This window comes from Crocodylus porosus, unplaced genomic scaffold (assembly GCF_001723895.1).
Source record: "Crocodylus porosus isolate Cpor-Errol unplaced genomic scaffold, CroPor_comp1, whole genome shotgun sequence".
NCBI classification, from domain to species: Eukaryota; Metazoa; Chordata; order Crocodylia; family Crocodylidae; genus Crocodylus; species Crocodylus porosus.
Window position 1 is genome coordinate 10,903,502 of NW_017728918.1, and position 18,779 is coordinate 10,922,280.

The 18,779-nt window shown below is 45.3% G+C and overlaps 1 protein-coding gene across 1 annotated transcript in view; it reads right to left on the reverse strand.

The window, feature by feature from the left end:
- Window positions 1-2,081: 2,081 nt before the first annotated feature.
- HADHB (hydroxyacyl-CoA dehydrogenase/3-ketoacyl-CoA thiolase/enoyl-CoA hydratase (trifunctional protein), beta subunit) overlaps window positions 2,082-18,779 on the reverse strand; it is an 18,645-nt gene continuing 1,947 nt past the window's right edge. Inside the window, exons 3-15 of the mRNA XM_019538120.1 lie at window positions 16,767-16,884; window positions 16,030-16,074; window positions 14,559-14,658; window positions 13,142-13,229; window positions 11,122-11,309; window positions 9,612-9,792; window positions 7,220-7,341; window positions 5,702-5,781; window positions 5,572-5,619; window positions 4,936-5,023; window positions 4,406-4,480; window positions 3,828-3,992; window positions 2,082-2,644 (exon numbers count right to left, since the gene is read on the reverse strand). Of these exons, the coding sequence (XP_019393665.1) occupies window positions 2,609-2,644; window positions 3,828-3,992; window positions 4,406-4,480; window positions 4,936-5,023; window positions 5,572-5,619; window positions 5,702-5,781; window positions 7,220-7,341; window positions 9,612-9,792; window positions 11,122-11,309; window positions 13,142-13,229; window positions 14,559-14,658; window positions 16,030-16,074; window positions 16,767-16,884 (1,334 nt within the window). The 3' untranslated portion in view covers window positions 2,082-2,608. The remainder of the gene's footprint in view (window positions 2,645-3,827; window positions 3,993-4,405; window positions 4,481-4,935; window positions 5,024-5,571; window positions 5,620-5,701; window positions 5,782-7,219; window positions 7,342-9,611; window positions 9,793-11,121; window positions 11,310-13,141; window positions 13,230-14,558; window positions 14,659-16,029; window positions 16,075-16,766; window positions 16,885-18,779) is intronic.

Genomic DNA, 18,779 nt, shown 5'->3' on the forward strand with positions numbered 1-18,779 from the left:
ACAGCACACGCATGCGGGGCCATTGTCTGTGATGGACCTGCCACCATCAACCTGACGAATCACCCGCGGCAGGCGAGTCTGACAGCTTCTTTACACAGGGAGGGGAAATTTCCCATGCTTCCGACCCCAGGAACTTTTCTCCTTCTGGCACCAATGATTCATTCAGTGGCTCCTATGAAAGCATCTCCCATTTTGCTTAGCAACACTATTGTAAAGCATATTACTAGAAAGCACTGGGGCAGCCTCCCCAGAGAGGGTGGAGTCTCCATCTTTGGAGGGTTTCAAAGCCAGGGTAGACAAAGCCTTGGCTGGGATGATGCAGTTGGGGCTGGTCCTGCTTGGAGTAGGGAGTTGGACTAGACGGGACCCCCTGCGGTCCCTTCCCACTCCCATTTTCTATTAATATTCTGGCTGTGATGCCCCCTTATTAGTTCAGAAGTTCATCAAACAGCATTTCGTAGCATTGCTCACCGCTGGCACGCAAGGGCAGACACAGTGGGTGCCTTGTGGGACTCGTCTCTACCCCACTAGCATGCATGTGGGGTTTGGAGTTGAACAGAAAAGGCAGAGTCTCAATACAACCCTCCTGAGCTTTGCTGATCGCCACATGGGACAGGGAGAGAAACCCACCTCCCTCACCCCTTTTGATCCACGTGTCAGGGGGTTGCTAAGCCTCCCTCAGAGGCACTGGGTATAAGATGCAGCCCAGGCTGGGGCTGGAGACCAGCTGTGCCAATGCAGCCTTGCAGGGTCCTGCCTAGTCTTGGTGCTGTCAGGGTCGACTGTACAGTTTTGCTAAGAGCTTGGAAAAGAGATGCATTGGGCTGGTTTGGACAGACCTGATCCTGCTTCAGGAAGGGGTTGGAGTAGATGCAACTTCTGCAGCTCCCTTCCAACCTCACTACTCTAGGATTTCTTTGAACTGCCTCCAAGACTGGTGTGGTTTCAGGTAAGCAGAGGAAGCCTGAGGTAAGAAGCTGCGAATTGGCTCAGTATTCCAAATGCATTAAGTCAACAGGGGCTGGGGTTGCTCTTCACTTCTAAACTTCAAGCCACTTTGGGGCTTATCTTGGCTAGGCTGTCAGGCCAGCAACATGGCTCACTGCAGCTTCAGTTCACAGGGCCACTGCAGGTAGTAATTTATCAGTTATTCACATAGTATCCAACACTGATTTACCATGCAATGCAACAGCAATGCATTTGGAAGCCAGCATGTGTGTGAAATGTAGTATACGTTCCTGCCTTATAAAGCTAAGGACAAGCAGCAGCAAGGTGCACACCTTTCTTTCCCATTTTGCCACAGTAGAACTGCCTGTGCATGTCCCACGTCACAGTTTCTCTATTGTCTGTGAGACAACAGCATTATTCCCAAGATGCAGCCTGCAGCACCAACTGCAAACTGTCTTAACAACAGGATTGCCAAAGGCAGAGACAGAGTTTGTGCATTAAATGACCTGGAGCAGATGACACCTGCAGAGGAAAAAAAGAGCTAGGGGGAAAAGCTTCCAACAAGGCTTCCTAGAAACTGCCAAATCTGTTCCCTCCCAACACCCAAAGATGGCACAAGCCACAGCTCATGTGAGGTACTGCAAGATGACTGGGGGACTAGGAGATGACAGAAAAGATACAAGCCCAGGCAGGCTGATGCTAAAGCAAGCCTCCCATTACTTCAGCTGTATGTTCAGCTTGGAGAGCACCACCCATCTACACAGGGGAGAAGACAATGCAACCAAAACCACATTTGCTACTGAATGCAAGTCATCTCCCACTGGTGCAAACTAATGTTTCCAGGTGCTACAGAATTTTGTATTGGGCACAAGCTCATATTTGTGGTCAGGGAGCAGTTGCAGGCTGAGGACAGTTTCATAAAAGGCATCAGGTAGGCTTTTTTGCTGTGGGTCTTTTTAATGACTTCTGTAGCACAGCATGGAGCCCATAGCAAAAGGCCACAGGGCCCCATATTCTAATTTTCAAGGAACCAGAACAGGCCCAACCAGGGATGTTGCCAACTAAATAAAACCTCAGAATAAGCAGCACTTGAAACCTGCAGCATCAGTAGCAGGAAAAAAAAATGTCCACTCTGAATTCTTCTCTGGTTTATTAAGGCAGACAAGCGGTGACAGACAGTCGTATTTAATGCAGTTAGTCACTTCCCCAGGCTGTTGCATCCTGCAGCAGCCGTCCTTGATACAAACCAATACCGTTTATGTCCTTCTCTTTAAAAGTTACACACCAAACAGATGGCTGAGCCTACAGACAGATGCATCAAATCCTCCCCAGTGCAAAACATCATGCCTCACACTGGTTGCATTACTCAATAAGAAGTCCTGTCTATAAAACATTACCACTGAGCTGTGATTTGCTACACAACCCCCTGACGCTGATGTAAGAGCCACGATAACACTTTTTTTTTTTTTTTTTTTGGCGGGGCGGGCGGCCATAGAGTCTTCCGTGGTTCCAGGCCATTACCAGGGATTAACTAGGAAATATTTACAAAGGCCACCAAAAATCCTTTCTAGGAGGAATCATAAGGATGCTTTTATTAATGCATTGAAATGGCATTGCCTGGCACAGGACATCCCAATCCGTTCGCCTGTCCCTTGCTCCGTTACTGGGGGTAAAGTTCCACAAGCATGGCATGGCCCTGAAATGGAGAAGAGAAGCACTGTTATGGAAAGGCACTGACGGATGCAGGGCCAAGAAAAGAGACTTGCTCCCAGGAGGGGCTAGCCATGCAGCAGGAGGAGGACTAATGGAGTCAACTTGGTGCCAGGGCTCTCCAGGCACCGGCTTGACTGGCGCCACCCCATAAGTGCTGCTGGCGATGAGAGGGCATTTGTTCCAGGGGAGGGGTGAGGTCTGTCACAGGCTGCTCAAGACCTGAACAAAGCTTGCTTCCAGTGAGCCCCAGCTTGCTCTCTCTGCACCGGTTTGTTGCAGACACAGGACTGGTCTGGATGTGGCCTCTCAAACCACACCAAGGCATTTAGACAAGTCCCCCAGAGCAAGCAGTACAGGGGCTGAACCAGTACTTGTGCAGTGCCTTCCAGACAGGCAGCCTGGAGCACGGAAATGGTCTCACCTCTCTTCATGTAGGGACTCTTTCTGGGGGAAGAACCCTGCTGAGACCAAACCTGGAGGGTCCTGGCTAGAGGCTCTTGACCCTGCTCAGGGTCAGGCTGATGCCAGGTATGGAGTCAGGAAGGATTTTCCACCCTAGCCAGATCAGCATAGACTGGGGCGGCTTGCCTTCCTCTGTAGCAGGCACACAGCCTCCACCTGGGATCTCTCAAGAGTAACATTTGCAGCAGCAGGAAGCTGGCTGCTGTGGTCTCCCCGACTTCCCTGTGGAAGGATTGGGTGTGAAGTCTGGTGCTCCGTCAGGGTTAACAATAGTTTTGCTAAGAGGCTGGACAATGGATTTGTCTGGGAGGGTTTGAACAGGTCTCATCCTACCTCAGACAGGGGGTTGAACCAGATGGCCTATGGAGGTCCCTTCCAGCCCCACTTCTCCATGATGCTATGATTTCCTAATACCAGCACGAGGAACTTGACTAACCACAGCTCGGTGGGATCTTTGGGACTGGTTGCCCAAGACAAACCCCAGAGCAAAGCAAAGAGGAGGCTACTTGAACCTCCCTCAGGGGCTCTAGACACTGACAACCACCACTGGCCATCAGCGAAAGGTGGAAGGAGTGGCAAAGAAACCCACTGCAAAAGCAAATCCAGCCCTTTCCATTAGGGATGCTTTAAGGAGAGGTTTCGAAGCTGCATTAATGTGCACAGAATCAGAATCCCCAGCACCAAGAGGAACCAGGATTTTTTACCTGTCCTCCTGCAGCACAAGCAGCGACCAGCCCGTACTGCCCTCCCTCCTTTTTCAGGCGGTGAGCAGCCGTCATTACCAACCGGCACCCGGTGGCACCAAACGGGTGTCCCAGGGACAGGGAACCGCCCCAGTTGTTGAACTTGTCCAGAGGAGGGGCTCCAACCTGCAGGAACAAAGGAAGGCATGGAAGGCCCCTGCCTAGGTGCTGCCAGGGGAAGCAGTCAGTGCGACGTGTGCTCATCTCTCTCATGGTGGCTACTGCACAAGGGCTCCCTGTGCTTGCAAGCAACACAGGGCTAAAGCTGCCAGGTTATACACCAAGGTGGCTAGAAAGCAATTTGTCTCCCCATCAACTTTACAATCCAAGGAGCACCAGAACAGTGGCCGTGCCTTTTCTGCCTGTGATTTGCCAGTGCCAGAGGTTGCATCCAAGTACCTCTGCAAGGCCTCGGGACTGCCAGCCTAAAACGGTACATCTTCAGGACACAAAACAGCTACCCTGGACACACCAACACAAGCTCTGGCATGGCAGTGCAGGCCTTCTCTGAGCTGTTACTATTCCCAACATGCCCTTACCTTAGACTTTCTGCCCATGTAGTTCTGGGCAAACCAATCAGAATCCATAGCCTTCAGGTTAGCCAAAATCTGCCCCTGGAAAGGAAGCAAAGACAACTCAGCAGAGACAGCAGCAGCTTTAGACAAAAGCGCAGGGCAGAATGGGAGCAAAGCAGCAGTGTCTCTGTACCCTGAGCTTCATTAGGACGAGAAGAGTTAATGCCACCAGCCCCTGGGAACCTCATTTATATGGGCCACATCACAAAAAGATCACAGCCTAGACAGAATAACGTGGCCTAATCAACTCATCATGCTGCCCACTCAGGACAAACCAAGTACACAGATTACTTCTGCACAAGCCATTGTTGCATAAGATAACTGTGTCTCTACACAATCCTCCATCTGATGATAGCAGCTTAAGAGCATATTCTATCCACACATGGAAACAAAGTCTAAAGCAAAGCCTTAACTGCTGAAGAAGCCACACAAGCCACTCAGTACTGCTGGACCTGTGAGACTTCCCCTGCACACACTCTGCCGGAGATACTTACAGCAAAAGCTTCGTGGAACTCAAACACATCGACATCAGCCAGCGTCAGGCCGGCCTTCTGCAGCACTTTGGGAGTCGCGTACGTTGGGCTAAGGGGAAGTGGTATAAGAACATGTTGCACTGAGGCACATTCACCATGGAGTCAACCCCCCCCCGCCCCATCTCCCTACTGCGCTCCTGGCCTGAGCTGGAGTTTTTCACTCACCCCACACAGGCCGAGGCAAGCGGACCACTCCATTTCTAGAGCTAGCTTTCCTTTGCCCATTTCTGCTGGTCAGGGGAGTGGAGACCCTATCAGCTGCATTTCACCACACTCAGCTGCTCAAGCTCTCTCAGCATGACTACTCTGACTCCCTGCTTGGGGAAAGTTCATGTCCACACTATAAGGGCACACAAGTCTACTGTGCAAAGGTTGCAATGGGACTCTGACATTGCAACCTTTGCCTCAGCTCCTTCCCTCTCCATAGCATGCTCATACTCAGGTCCTCTGGGGCAGGGCCAGCCCAAGGTTGGCTGGGGGTATCCCAAAGGCCATAAAACATTCAGCATCACAGCAAGCAAAGGATTCAGCACTAGCAAGTGACAACACCCAGCAATTCGAAGTGTCTGACAGTACCAGCCACCTCCCATCACCTACCCCAGCAGGAGCTGGTCCTTTGGATCCTGGGACACATACACGAAGTCCCTGCACAAGAGAAGTGCTGTTAGAACTGAAAGGGGGAGAAAGTGAGGAGCATTCAGAAGGCAGAAGAGACAGTTCCTCTCACCTAAGGTAGGCCTTTGGTTTATAGCCCATTGCCAGAGCCTTCTCCTCGGACATGAGCAGGACCGCCGAAGCACCATCAGTCTGAAACAGCCAGAAGGTCCCAGTCAGCAACTACACAAGTACTCTCATACAGTGCAAACAAGACAAGTCGCTTGCTACATGTCTGTGCAGGGCCCAATCTTGGATGCCCCTTCCAGAGGTGCTACTGTACTACAAATGCACAGCAGGTATTTACACTTTCACATAACCAGGCATCAGAAAGCTACAATCAGTCAAAGGGAGGCTTCAGGCAAGAAAAACAGCTGGGGAGAATCCATCTCCCAAGAAAAAAGGAAGAAACCCGCTCACTGGACAAAGAACAAGCTGAAATACCAAGTAACCATCAATCAATCCTGCATTGGTGGACGCAGATGGACACAATGACCTGCGAATGGCTGTTCTGGCAGCAATGATACAAAGACATGGCTCTTCACTCAAGTTTTCAGCAGGATGCAGGTCTGCGTAGGCACCACTTTGGAAGCTGTCTGCTTGCACAGTCTGGGTTTCATAGCTGTACAATTGTTGCATCTGTGCAATGATTACTGCTGTTGAACTGCACAGTGTGCTCAGTACATGGATATCAGGTTATCTGAAGCAGCGATTACTTCCACAACAACCTACAGATGAGTAGTGCACCTTCAGCATCCAATATATGACTAAATATATATCCAATATATAACTTGAAGAACTGCTATTTCCCTATGGGTCCCTTGAAGCTCCAAGCAGTGAATATTGGTACACACTTGAGAAGGCCCACCATAACTTTATAGCCTGAAGGGCAGACTTATCCAGAACACAAGGAAAGCTTATTTTTAGCCAGTACAGAAACCCCTTTGTGCTGCAATATAAGGATAAGATCATCACCTTTGAAAGGAAACTTTCAAAAGCTTACAGAATCACAGAAAACAAGGGTTGAAGGGAGCTCAAGAGGTCACATCTAGTCCAACCCCCTGCTTCAAGCAGGACCAGCCCCAACTCCATCATCCCACCCAAGGTTTTGTCTACCCGAGTCTTCAAAACCTCCAAAGATAGAGATTCCAAAATCTCTCCGAGTAACCTGTTCCGGTATTTTACCACCCTCCTAATGAAAAAGTTTTTCCTAATATCTATGAAAAAAATCTCACTAGGAGGGTAGTAAAGTACCGGAACAGGTTCCCAGCTGACCAAGAGTAGCTGAGCACCCAAATCCCAACGACAAGTCCTACTTGTGCCTTTGAGACTCTCCCCTCTGCCCTCCTCCAAAGGCAACTAAAATGAAGCCAGTGGGCAAAGCAGCCTGAAAGCTTCACAGTTCACATGCCTGGGTTGTATTTCTTCCACTGAATTTACCCAAGAGCAAATGTCATTTTACAGTTCCACTATAAAAGATCTGAAAGCAGCAATACCGCAGAAAAGCCTAAGTCTCAGAAATGCACAGCAGGGAGAATGATCCCTTGTTCTCACGCGTATCAGCACACAAGTGGGCAGCAGGGAACATTACCAGGAAGGAAGAGTTGGCAGCTGTAACAGTCCCATAGGGCTTGACAAAAGCAGGCTTCAGTTTGCCCATCTGCTCCATTGAGGAAGGGCGGACTCCATTATCTTTGGAAACAGTATCGCGGCCTGTTGAGAAAGCATCGTGATTTCAATCTAGATTCCCAATCAGGACACGCAGCAGGGATGTTTCAGGTACATACAACATGAAGATTCCTTCACTTAGACTAGATTTTTTTTAAACTACATTGTGATGGCCAGAACCAAAGAAATTAATAAGCAATAAATATGTGCTTCTTGGAGGCATTTGGAACTTTTGTCTAATATGAAGCTTGTATTTTTGTAACCTGCAAATGTAACTTGTAACCGTCTGTGGAACTGACCAGGCCTCAAAGACAAAGCTACAGCTGAGAACTATTAGGTCAGCTAATTTCATTCTCACTCAGAATTTAGCCTTGATGATGATAAAAACTAGATTCAACTGCCTAGCTTATCCAGTACATTTTAAGAAAGGATCTCTCAAAAAAGCAGGCAGAGAGTTCTGAAGAGGCTGGATTTAGGCAGGGTAATGTTAATTTTAAACCTGAAGATGTTATGTTGCAATTTGCTTATCAGATAAACACAAGCTTGGACAGCAACTTATTATAATGATTTCTAACACCTCTCAACCCCATAGGATAACAGCTATAAAGTAATATTATGAATGGCTATATAACTAAAAATTAGCATAATTAGAATATAAAAGAACACGCACATCATAGTAACCCTCGGGAAGGACGGAACAGAAGGGTCATTGCTGTCCCATACCCCCATGGATCTCTCTGACTCCCTGTGAGAGCGAGGACCAGATCATGACTGAGGGGCTTCCACCGGTATCCTTCAGGCAGCCCAGTTCAGAGACGTCTGACTTCGCCGATTCAACTTAACGTGCATCTTCTAACCAAGGGACTATGGATAAGTTACTAACCAAGTGGGAACTCTTGGTTAATTTCTTTATCTGTTTTATTATCACTGTCAATTCTAATCTGTATTGTTATGTTGTCTGTTTATTAGCTTAACCTTTTTATTAACTATTATATATGCAAACTATATCTTTTGTTGTCATAAGTAAAATTCGTTCCTTTTTGTAAGTGAAAATGGTCATTTCTTTCCTTTCCAACATCACCTCCTCAATCCTGAACCAAAAAGCCTGGTGGCTAATAAAGTTGCAGTGCTCAGTCAGTCTGCAACTAAATCAATATACTCACAGCGCCCAGCTGGCCTGTGACACTACATGCATTTCTCTTTCAAAATAAATCTACTGGAATTTAAGGTACTGACAACCCATGTTCAAGCCTACATTTACCATACTCTATCCAATTTAATAAAAACAGAAAACATATCCAAGCAGCTTATGTTTGGTGCTAAAATTTTCAAGGAAGTCCAACCACCTATCCAGCAAAAGCCTCTGGCTGAGAACTAGAAACACAAATTTGCTGAAAGGCTAAACTTTTAACAGTAGCAGCACATGCCACGCCTTCCCCCCCCCCCCAAGTTCACTTATTTCAACTAGTTTAGTTCAATAATTGGTTCAAAGTCAGGAGTTGAAAGCCCAGGAAATTATTTCCCTCTTCCAATCCATGTATGCAAATCAGATGCAAAGTAAGAATGTGATCATGTGAAACAACTGGTTCAACCCACTGACTAGGGAGAATGAATCAGTTTTTTATCCAAATGTTTTTGAATTTAACTTTTTCTTACTTTTTCAGCAAATTAAAAGGTAATCTTGTTTAACCACCACTTGTTTCAAAATGCAGTTTTGTGCATTTTTACTGAATTAATTTCCAGCCAAACGCAACATGATGCAAGCCACGAATAACAATATCCTCCAGTAAATTAAAACAGATCATTACTTGTACAACTTTTTTTACCATTTTGTTTTATTTGTTTAACTGCTGAAGTGTGGATGTAGAGAACATGCACCTCTCTTGTTAATGAAAAGTACCAAGTTGAGTACAGAGACTACACTCAAGCTGCAAATCAATGTTTTGCTGGGTACCAGCTGTTTTACTGGTTACTAGAACCGAACGTGCTTTGGAAAGCAACTACAAAAAAGTACAAATGCAAAATAAGATAGCTTAAATCCGTTTTCTGATTTACAGGTCTTGAAATACTGCCACAGGATAGATCTGAATCAAAGAAAAAATTGCCCCAAAGCGCTCTCAAGTAGTCAGCTGGCTCCGCCATTTTGCTGTTACTTAAATCTGACTCAATTGCTGATCTGTCAACACTTCATTCAGCCCTGCCCTAAAGCTTTAGTAAATAGACCACTTGATTAAGATCACAGCCTGAGCCTGGGGCATTTCCTTTACAAAGAAAGCAACACTAATCCGTATTGATACTAAAGCAGGCATTTTTACCTGGCACACTGAAAGGTACCACATCCACCAGCAAACCCTCATCCTGGGCCTTCTTGGCCAGCGTGTGTGAACGCAGGGCATACTCATCTTGCTCCACACGGGATACTGCAAAAGCGGCAGCCAACCGGTCTGCTGAATGTCCCATCGTCTCACTGGTGGAGAATTCTGCCACAGCTGGGAGCTAAAGAAGAGAAGTGCAAGGTCCAGTGGCAGTTATAGTACAGCCTACCATATACCATTAGTTTAATACATTAGGAGCTACAACTAGACCAATACAAGAGAAGGTCCCTCACTTTGGAAGCACAAATTTAGAGCAGAAATGCTCAGGTTTGGACTACATAAATGGCAAACGGGCTACTTGCCAGGGGCTGTGAACACTGTACCAGATTCCCTTACAGTCTGCCAGCAGCTGCTCAGGAATTGAATGTGTGGACCAGAGACTGCAGGTGCTAAGATAAACCCTGGCCAACCCTTCTGGATCCCAGAGCAGCAGTGCAGTTTCCACTCCCACAGACAGTACTGGAGGGAAAGCTAAAGACAAACCATTCTTTTTAAGAATTTAGTACGTCCCCATCACAAATAGAAGCAGATGAGTTTATTCCCACAGGTGAAAGACAAGAGTCTCGGATATATTTAGATGAGCCTTTCTCTATTTCTTGGGCTTGCTACTTTCAGACATGGATCTCCATTTCCACCGTGCTGGTCTGGACTCAAACCATTAACTGAGGATAAAAGGTCTCAGCAATACTGTGAGTGCAAAAGTAACTTCTCCAGCAAGGACAGAGCTCCTGAAGCAACTGGATTCTTTCACAGGGAATAAACCCCTTTCCCTATCTACCCCATCAGCTCTGCATTGCCAACTGCTTCAGATCATGACAGACAGTCAACCAGCTCTCTTTATGCCATGAGTCGGCTACAACAAGCCAGTCACCCGCACTCACACAGGGCTGGAACTTGGGAGCCAGAAGCATTCAGGGGCAGAGAAGCTAAAATGACACATGCATTTAAGAGCCAAATGCCAAGATCCCACTAATACAGGAGAGGAATACTCTTTATGTTCTATGGTTGGAAGATCTGTCCTGTTGTGTTACTGCTGCTAACCTGCAGAATGACTTTGCCCCTCTAAAACTTTTGCCAGGGATTTAGACTGCCAAAATAGTGTGTCATTCTGTCTTCAATAAACGAGCTGTAAGGAGAGAGGTACTGTAAGGAATTCAGGTATTTTGAAATCCAGTGATTGTCAAGGAACCCTGAAGGTAACTGCAGAGATCAGAACATTCAAAGATTTAAACTCACTGTCCATTTTGCCCTGAAGCCTAGGAAGTGCTACAGTATGGAGAAGCCACAGTTGGCAACCTGACCCCACTTTATCTTTGCCACGTTAAATGCTTCACTGGGGCAAAATTAGGTTATTTTTCTGAAAGCAAGTTATTTCATGAGTGGCTTGGCAGTGGCAGGTTAAATGCATTGCACCACCTCTCAACTCTTGCTAAGATGGGGGGAGATTCACCTCAGGAGCAAAGTAACTGGGGCGAATTTTGGAAATCAGGGCCAGCTTCTGGCTCAAGGTTTTGGCTCTGTTAAGGGTGAGCATAGCCTTCCTCATCTTCCTGCTGTGACGAATGGGCACATCCGACATTAATTCCACACCACCAGCTACGACCACATCACACTGGCCAGATGCAATCAGACCGACACCTGCAGGAAGAGATTGAGAAGACCATTAGAAGTGTAGGCAGGCATCCTTGAAAGAGCCAGATACATTTCTCTTTAATTAGTGAAAAAGAGAAATATAAATCAAGGGTTTCTTGGAAGCAAAAGCAATTAGCATAGACATCTCTAAGGACAATTTTTGACAAAACAAAATATCTGCAGTATTGTCAACTCGCGGTTTTTGGCATTGTTCTTAAAGACTATGCTTCAGGAATGTGAAAAATGTAACTTAAGCCAGTAGTTCAGGTGTTGGTCTGCTTAGGATGCTTTTAGAGAATACTGATGTTGGATCCTTTGCTCAAAGTGGTGGGAATAATTTATAAAACCCGCACCTTCAAACAGCCCTTCAAAAACTCCCACTGCATCTCTGCGAAGCTGTGTTTGCCACTGCTCAACTTATTTACACTAGGGTGGCCAACCTATGGCACAAACACCACAAATGGCATGGGCAGCCTCTGCATGCAGCACACAGTAGATTGGGGAAAGGACAGACAGCACTTTCGGCCACAGGGCAGATAAGACAGGGAGAGGAAAGCAGAACAGAAGACCTGGCAGATACCTGGCAGGACAAGGAGCAGAAAAGTGGCAGAAAGGGGTTGGAGTGGCACTCAGGGAGGGTGCAGGGCTAACACATATGCCAAAAACAGTTGGCCTCCACCTATTTATACCAAGGACAAAAACCCATCAAGAATTTGCAGTAGAAAAAATTCAAGGATACATAGCTTCTTATACAACAGTATCTTTATTTATGCGCCAACAGCAACATTGTCAAAGCCATTGTAGCAGCTCCAAAATTAAAGCCACCATAGAGTCAGAGAGAGCATGCTTTATGTTGGGATTATGCTGCACGGAAAATGTCTATACTGTCTTCTCTTAAAATGCCTGTGACAATCCAATGAGAGGGAAGTCTTCCCAATGTTAAGCAGGCAATTAATTTTGGTACGTTAACACGCCAGCCATAATCTTTAAAAAATTCTTGGAGACACTATACATGTCTAATGGGAAAAGGGCAGTTCATGCTCATTGTTTCCTTCCTTTCCCACACTCCCTTTCCAAATATTTCCTGCCCTCCTGCCAATCACTGAGAGTATGCTTTCCCAATAGCTGGTAAGAGCTGACACATGAATGTGGTAATTAAGAGAAGCCAACCATCTTCTTCAAAAATCCCATACCCAAACTAAACATGTGTGAAGATATTCCCACCTCAAGCACAAGGCATTCACCAAACAGGAATGGTCTAACCTAGGAACACTTACCAGAAGCATCCCAAAGCTTACATGCTATAACCAAGCAATTTGCTTTTGTCCGCCTCTAGCTTATGACATTTCAAGTAATCCATCTGAGGCATAACAAAATGGATGGTGAGTGGACTGACCAAGAATAATAGGCTTTTGAACATTAAGATTCATATTAATACTGTCCCTCCTTCTCTAAATTTTGCTTCTACTTCTTGCTATTTGCATGAAAGAAATTGAGGTGACCATCTCTCTCAACCTGATTTGGCACAGAAATCTGCCTTTTGCATTTTCATTATTTGGGCTACACTGAAGGTGGTGCAGGCTTAGAAAGCAGCACCATCTTTCTCATCAAATTCGTGTCTTTACCTTTCAGAGCAATACTGAAGCTGTGCACAATGTTCCTGAATGGAGCAGATGTTGGAAGAGTTGCCAGAAGGCCAAGGTGGGCATGTAAATAATGTCTGTTACACATTACTGGTTCGACAGCATGAAAATTTTCTCTGGACACTTAGCTACATTCACTCAGTTGTGCAGGAAGAACAAGGGAAAGGAAGAGGAATGGGGCTGCAGCCAACATACCTGTAGTCATAGCTTGGTTGGAAGAGATGCAAGCCATGGTGACTGTGTGGGCTGGAGTTTTGTCAGAGAAGCCAGCTCCCAAGGCAGCCTATGGGCAATGCAGAAGAGTCATTAAAAAAAGGATTCCTGGCTCCTTGAAACTATCTGCCAACTAGTTATCAAGAAACATGAGCTGAAAGCGTTTGTAAAGCTTCTACCTAGACAACAGAAGTTAAGCACTACAAGCCCACTGATTATGGAGGAACCCTCCTTCTATTATAAGCAGAGAGCAAGCCAGCTCCATGATTCTGAAAGCCTTCTCAAATTATGTAGACGACCATCAGCAACCCCATATTACACAGGCACATTAATTTCATAAATCACTGCACTGCATTTAAAAGCTCAGAAATCCCCCCATTTTCTTCACCTTATTAGGCACTTGCGAAGGTAAGAAAAGAAAGGAATTGAGTGTTTGAACACTGCAGCCAAATGCAAGTTGTCACTTGCTTCTAATTGAACAGCAAATACTTGTTGCAGCTGAAAGTCAGGATACATCATGGAAACAATGACAAGCTTTGACACAACAGGGACTGAAGGCCTCCCTCAAAGCTCTTGGAACATGCTGACACAATAAGACACTCCTTAAATGACCTGTGGCCAACTAGCTCAAAGTTCGAACTTGTTTCCGAGTTAACACTAAACCACAGGTTTGTTTGACAGACAGGAGCCAAAGAAAACATTTGGACATATAAAAATAAGCTGTTGCTGAAATCTGAGACATCCTGCTCTGCTAATACAGGCTCAGCAGAAATGAAGTAACGAGTTTTGCACGGGATCGTTTTTGGTGGAACAGGATTGGTTGGGTAGAACACCCCCAGCTTCAGAAGCTGTGTTAATGGCAGCAGAACCATATCTGGTGTTAGGGAGATCACTTTCCAGTGCTAACCTTCTGCACTCTTTCTTGTATTATGTATAGCAAGTCATGCCCTCTGTCTGTCAACCAAAAGGACAGCCAAGCTCAGACTCTTCAGATGATCTGACTGCTGTGTCTTGGATCAGCCAACTTTATTGCCACAGTATTTTCTTTTCCTTTATTGAGTACTTCTACCAAGCCAGCATTTGATACCAACTACTCAGTGCAGGCAGACTGATTTGTAATCCCATAACAGACTCCTTCCTTCCAGGAAATAACACATTAGGGATTTTACAGCATCCAGAACCAGAATAAATTGATATGTGGTAGATTTAGGATTTTAACGGGATAAAGAGTCCTGCTCAATTAGCTGGTACGTTATGCTGCATGAATGGCCAACTTTCCCAAACCGCATTCCCCCCAATCCCTACACAACAGTGGTGAGCGGGTTCTTGCATAAAGACCAGTTACCTCTGGTTAGTTTACTTCTGTTGGTTTATGGCATAGCTATGTCTCATCACCCACCTCTCTAGCAACATTGCTCGTCTTCACTTCCTGGATGACGGTTCCATAAACTATGTAATCAACAACTTCTTGTGGCACACCGGTCCTATTCAGCAATCCTCTGGGATGGGAAGTCAGAGATGAATGTTACACATACGCAAACCATTAAGACAGTATTTTTACCAAGATCCTCAAGCATCCACCTTTAATGTTAACCTACCAAACAGGGGCAAGAGTGGAGCTAGTTTTGAATTCAAAGAAAATACTGCACATTCGTATGCTCCCATAGAAGCACAATTGTGAAGTGGAAGTAGACACAAGATGAGAGAAACCCCATTCCCTTTTTACATTTCTCATACAGTAATTATGTCCCTTCCCCAGCCTGGGATATACTTGAGTTAAAATTATGGGGAGAAGCAGGGTTTGGGGATATCAATCCAACCTCTCAAAACACTCAGTGGCTTGAGTTCCTCACTGAAGAACACTCAGTGCTTTCAGAGTACTGGAAAAACACGCAGCACACTTCTTCCTAATTCAACAGAAACACAGTATGCAAAAACTCCAGGATATCCTTTCAAACAAACCAAAGCACTGAGTGCTACAGCAGAGGACTGACTAAGTACATAGAACTAAACATAAATTTGAATGACCTGGCTAGAACCAACAAGTGAAACTTAAGGCTACCCAGATCTCTGGCACCTTGCTGATGGCTACCCAGATCTCTAGCAGCTCACCTCCCAGCCAAGCAGAGTACACCAGATGCCTGAACAGCAGTATGCAGTCCTTCTGCATTGTCCACATGTCACCTATTGACCAATTCAGATTTCTCCCTCTTACCTACTTCATCGCCCTTACTTTCAAGGCCCTGCATAGTTGCACATTAGCCCTTCCATGTTCCGTCTCCCCAAATAACAATGCCAAACCCCTGTGTTCGTCTCTCCCAGTCCTGGCACACACCTGCTTCAACACTGTCCCTGCAAAGCATGTATGGAATGACTTTTCAACCCTATTTCTAACTAAAACCCATCCCACAAAGGCTATTGAGTCAGATTAGGATAAAAGGCAACTGAGAGAAATGAAAGGAGAGAGAGAGAAAATAAAAGTGATCTAGGTAGCTTCCTCTAGATTTCCCAAGAAGTTCCCTCTTAGCCTCTATTCCAATCTGGCTCACTCTGTGTTTGTCTTAGGGTTCCAAACAGTGTCAGAATTCAATTAACTTGAACCAGAGTCAGGCCAGGGGATGAAGCAGCATCCCACTAATAATGTGCATACATGGAAACCCTTCTTTATAAGCCTTCAGAGTCACAAGACCATTCTGAGGTTAAATGTAACACCCTCTGCAGGCAGACTGGGAAACAGGCAACTTGACTTGCCCACAGTCACCCAGCTAAGGGTCAAGCTGGGAATCCCGGCATTGCTAGGTCAGGCTCCTATCGCAGCATTCCCAATGGCAGTTAGCTTTCTTAGCTCATCCTTTGCTCAGTTTACTTACTGCAATGCTGCTCGGGCCAAGTCATGAGGCATCAGATCTGCATACCTACAAGGTAAGTAACAGACAGAAGACTCACATAACTTTCCTTGAAGAAGACACAGCAATCTGCGTTATCAAACTATTCTAAACATGCGGGTATAAAAACAGGCATTGTGGCATCACCGTTACAGCTACTCTTCATACAGAAATGATAATTGTATGCCCCTGTATTGTTGGAACAAAGGTATATACATTTAAAAATCAGCACAGCAAGTCACTGTTAGATGTTACTGCTTTGAGACTGTACCTGAGCACTAAAAGCAGTTTTCAATCATAGGTACATTCACATGGATGGCAGGTAAGCACAGATTGGCAGGGCTGCACATTACTAACTGTGCTTTGTTAACACTGAAAGTCAAGAAGACCAACATCCTGACTCAGCTTTTGCATCCCTAGGACTTCATTTTCCTGCAAATTCTTAATGTTCATCCTCAATTTTCTTCAAACTGTTCTCTTGGCAGAGATGCGAGAAACAGATCGTTAAGCACTTTATAGTCATTACTCACATTATCCTTGTAAAAGCACCTACAAATATCAAGAGAGAAATGAAGCAATCCACAGACTCAGAAAAGTTAATGCAATTTGATCTCTCCTCCACTAATAGAGTGTAAAACATGACAAGCCAAGCATTTTCCATTTTGTTTTGTTTGTATTAACCATCACAGTTAGATAATAGTTTCTTTTCACTCCGTACTTACGAGGTACCAGACTGCAAAAATGGAATGCGGACGCCCTCCACAACAACAACATTCTTCACACCACTTTTGGCCAAGGTTTTCTTACTCTTGGGTTGGACTGTTTGAAAAGATAAACAAACTATGGACTAGAATTCAAGCAGAAATACAGAAAGATTCTATTTTTAAAAAGATGCCACCAGGAATTGGGGAAAACACTGTCCTGAGGGGAAATCAAAAGCAAAATACTGAAGAGATTTGGGCTGGGTTCTTATCTCTGCTACTTGCTGGCTATGTGATGCTGGGTATGTTACTTAGCTTCACTGTATTTTGGTCTTCTCATCTGCCACTACTGGTGGCAGAGCTGAGAACAAAACTTCCTATTCCCAACTTCCAACTCATGGATATGAGAGCAATAGGTGACCTAAGGCAGGGTAGAGATGCACCTTACAGACAAACTGAACAGGAAGAGCTCACTTCATCAGAAATACTCTGTAGTTAGTAATAAAAAACATCTCACAGCTTTGTCTCTCTCTATCTCCCCTTCTGGAATAAAATAAGAGTAGTGTTCTTCATTTAAGTGCACAACCTGTGAACTTAAAACAAATTACAGACTTACCCCCAGCAAAAAGCAAACAATTCATATCGACTGCAAGAACAGCCTTCTCTATGCTTTTCCCACCTCATTCAGGTTTGTTACCTTGTTTCTTAGAGTGCCTTATGCCTCCAATAGTAGGCCTGAAATGGTCAGGATCTAATCAATTCAGGGTTTCTTTAGAGGCCCTGAACTTGGCAGGTTCTAATCTGTTTCATCAACACTGCTATTACAAGTACGTATGCACTTAACTGATATGCAGATAACCAGTGTTTGTAACCAAGAGGCAAGTTATGCAGCACAAGATTATTCAGTTGCGTGCATATTAGATAGGTGCTGAATGCACTTAAGTGGAGTGCACTGTAAGGTGTCACAATACAGCATCATTTGCCTGACTAGTGTCAGTAGCTATCCTGGACAAGAGAGTAATGCAAAAGTCAATGGGGCAGCTTCCAGTTGCAGTCTGACCAAGATACAGGACAGTACAAAGGGATCATGTTTATAAGTCACCAGAGAAGGGGCATGGTACATGAAAGCAGCTTAGCTCTAGCTAACCACTGGGGGGTTACAGCAAGCTAAGGTTCACATAAGAGAACTGTGTAGTGCACTTGTATTATGAAGGGGGGTTAATTTGAGGAGAGCTAAGGCTAGGCAGGAGCCACTTCCCAGCTCAGAGCCTCTGGGCTCTAAAATTGAGAGGTCTTTAGACACTAAAAAAACCCCTCAGGATTAAAGCAATTGTTTCAGTGAAATAACATGCAACACTAACCTCAGTAAACATTTTGAGGGCTTAATTACACAGACCTACATTGAAACCTAAGCATCCTTTTCAGAGAGGATCACGCTTCATACCTAATGCCACAAGCCTGTCCTTACCAGGGGCAAGCTCTTGGGAGACAGGAAGCCCAGGCATAAGTATGGAGCCTAAGCCCTTCCAGCTCATCCTCTCTCTGTCCAAATGTCCCACTGGAGCTGCACAGTCCACACTCTAGCCCAAGTCCCTCTTCCAAGCTGTGACTACAGCCTTCTCTACCCCTACTACTTCTCTGCAACTGTTACTAAGAGCTGAAGGGAAGTCTTTATCTCACCCAGGGCTTTCTATATAGGCATAGGTGACTGGCAGGACCTATGTCAGAGCCAACAAACCGGATTTGTTCCCTACTTTAAGTATCTGTTGCTTCCTTTTTTAACTGTCATCTGCCCAAACAATAATCAAACCGGTTTCACTTTCAGGATCCCAATGCTAGGGTGAAAGGACTTAGGGAAAAATCAGTTCCAAAAACATGGGTTTTTGTTTCCCTAGTTAACAATGTATGTTGATGTTCATTTTAGTTTTAAAAAGTACTTGCTTAAAAGAGAGGGACAGAGAGAAAAACCTCTGCTGTGTTTATCTATATGGGAAGCACCTGAGGAAGGGGAGGCAGTTTGTAAACGGATTCTTC